This window comes from Phaseolus vulgaris, chromosome 3 (genome assembly GCF_000499845.2).
Source record: "Phaseolus vulgaris cultivar G19833 chromosome 3, P. vulgaris v2.0, whole genome shotgun sequence".
Taxonomy (NCBI): Eukaryota; Viridiplantae; Streptophyta; class Magnoliopsida; order Fabales; family Fabaceae; genus Phaseolus; species Phaseolus vulgaris.
The window spans coordinates 11,621,532-11,624,244 of NC_023757.2; the positions used below are offsets into that span (position 1 = coordinate 11,621,532).

A 2,713-nucleotide genomic window follows, 5' to 3' on the forward strand; every position below is an offset into this window, starting at 1 on the left:
TGTTCTTACCACAACCAGACAACTACTGAAATCGCAAAAAAACTCATAATTGTCCATTCAACTCCCTCATCTCAATGGCCCGTACGAAGCAAACCGCTCGCAAGTCCACTGGCGGAAAGGCTCCGCGCAAGCAGCTGGCGACAAAGGCCGCTAGAAAGTCTGCTCCGGCCACCGGCGGCGTGAAGAAGCCGCACAGATTCAGGCCGGGGACGGTGGCTCTCCGCGAGATTCGGAAGTACCAGAAGAGCACAGAGCTTCTGATCCGGAAGCTCCCGTTCCAGCGCTTGGTTCGTGAGATTGCGCAGGACTTCAAGACTGACCTCCGCTTCCAGAGCTCCGCTGTCTCCGCCCTCCAGGAGGCCGCCGAGGCCTACCTCGTTGGTCTCTTTGAGGACACTAACCTCTGCGCCATTCACGCCAAGCGCGTGACCATCATGCCCAAAGACATCCAACTCGCCAGACGCATCAGGGGCGAGCGTGCTTAATCTCCACCCTATCATCTCTGTATAGATAATTTCAAGTTGTTGCTCTTTATTAAACGCTTTATCAATCAAGTTATCGCTTTTGGGCTTCAAGAGTGTCACTTCAAAAGTTGTGTAATTTAATTTAATTTAATTTTGTAATTGAGTTTATAATCTTTGATTTCTTGAGTTAAGTTAAACATAGTGTGTCATCTCTCTACGTGAAAGTAATCTCGATTTTCTAATCTAAGCATAAGGGCTGATACATTGTACTGTTTTGATATTGTTGTCATTTAAGTGCCCTGAGATTCTCAGGTTATCAGAATGTTTACTGTAGGTTTATAGTTTTAACTTTTGAATCTATTAAAGTCTTTGTCATATGAGTCCACAGTTTGTTGGTAAATTGTTGGATTTCCTTACAAAATATCTTTAATAATTTACCTATACTATTAGGGTTTATCACTAGAATCGGCTTCTTGCGTTTCCGTCGCAGCCCCACAGAACACTTTTCTTTTATACGGTGAATTGTGATTTTGGGGCTGGTAATGGTGCAGGGTTTGTGATGGGATGTTTTCCTGTTAAGTCAATGTCATAAATTGGGGTTCCGTCAGGGTGTAGCAAGCCCCAGTGTCGCTCTGTTCCTGAACCAGGCTTTTGGTTTTCATCGAACAGTGAAAAGATGAAGGTGGGTATTGCCACTCCGGGTCTAGCTGGGGTTCCAATGGGTGGCTTTGTTGACATTTTGAGGATGAGGTTGCGGTTGTATGTGGCAGCATTGAATGTGTTTGCTCCAAGTTCTTCTTCATCACCGGAGTTAGGCCAACCTGTTTCGGATACAACGAGGTTGATGTTGGGGTACCCCAGTTTAGACATGGCAAAGATGAGTGAGTCAAGCATTTGGTCCAACAAATTGGTGTAGAGCAAGCCAGTGGCAGGGTCTCTTATGCTGGAATTTCCCCTCAATAGAGCAAAGTCAATGCTGATATTATGCGGGTTCTGCGACCACGGGAAATAGGGGTATATATCAATGAAGAAGAAAGACTTGGTTCTGTTTAGAAACTTCAGCATTGGTGCCATCACACTGTCTCTCACGTCAGGTCTGAATGTGCCGCTTGAAGGTGGGAACGTTGATTGCAACACGTCCATGGCTAATGGGGTGCCAATTTTGATGTCTCTGATGTTCTGACCCTTCAGGGATCTTTCTATGTTTCGCATTGCTGGAACAAGATCATTCCACATTTGGTGCCCTTGTTCTGAATTGTAGCTCAACACTTCGTTCCCCACGAGTAGGTAGCGGATTAATGTTTTAGGGTAATAGGGGAGGACGTTGTTCCTCACCCATTCATCAGCCATGCTCTGGTTTGTAGCAATGCCTGCAATTTCATTGTTTGGGATCATGATGGAAACTTTGAGCTTGGTGGTTGATAAAAGCCTCAAAATCTCAGGATTGGCATCGTAGAGCTTCACAAGGCCAGCTTTCATTGATGTTAGCAACTCAATGGACCGTTGTGGAGAGGGTAAATTGTTCCCAAGTTGGCCATAGTTCACACCAATATTGCTTGATACTTTTGTTCCTGTAGACTCATAAAATTGGTGTCATTTTGTGAAATAAGATTTTGTTGCTGAAAATGAATGTAATTTCACTTACTCGTTATCCAAAGTAAATAGAGCAGAAATACAACCAGATGACTCATTTCACAGCTTTATTGTTATTGGACTAGTTAATTGCCTCCTACAATGGTTAATGAACAGAATGAGGTAAAGAGCACATCAGCAGTTTCAATTTATACAATTGAAACGGAGACTGACAGCAAGAAATAAAATACAAGTGCAAAAGGATCTTTGTGATTGAACATATTTTAGTGTTCACAGGAAGCAGCGAAATATGAAAGGGTGTTCAAAAACACATGAAATATTAATCTAGTGATAAGAGGCAAGGGTGCTTTCTATCTTTTTCGACCTATTTTATCACAGGAAACGAAGTTACATTAGTCACAAACTTTAGAAGGGGCAAGATGCAAGTAATGTATGAAAATCAGGGTAAGGAAATGGTGTTACGTACCTCTCGTGAAATGGGAGAAACCGTACAAAATTTCGAGAGAAGGCTACCTCATGCTAGTCTGTTTTCAATCAGGGTAAGGAAATTTTGGATTATAAAATCCGGAAAATATTTTCAATCAAGAAATATTTTTCGAATTTTATAATTCAAGAATTTTCCAGATGATTATTCTAAAATGAAAAATATTAATGGA

At 42.2% G+C, this 2,713-nt stretch overlaps 2 protein-coding genes across 2 annotated transcripts; one reads left to right on the forward strand and one right to left on the reverse strand.

Moving 5' to 3' along the window:
• On the forward strand, positions 1-661 carry LOC137806658 (histone H3.2). The gene has a single exon (XM_068606879.1). It carries the CDS (start codon positions 75-77, stop codon positions 483-485), a length of 411 nt encoding a protein of 136 aa, XP_068462980.1. The 5' UTR covers positions 1-74; the 3' UTR covers positions 486-661.
• Positions 16-2,187, reverse strand: LOC137806657 (probable glucan endo-1,3-beta-glucosidase A6). The gene has a single exon (XM_068606878.1). It carries the CDS (start codon positions 1,941-1,943, stop codon positions 975-977), a length of 969 nt encoding a protein of 322 aa, XP_068462979.1. The 5' UTR covers positions 1,944-2,187; the 3' UTR covers positions 16-974.
• Between the last annotated feature and the right edge of the window lie 526 nt (positions 2,188-2,713).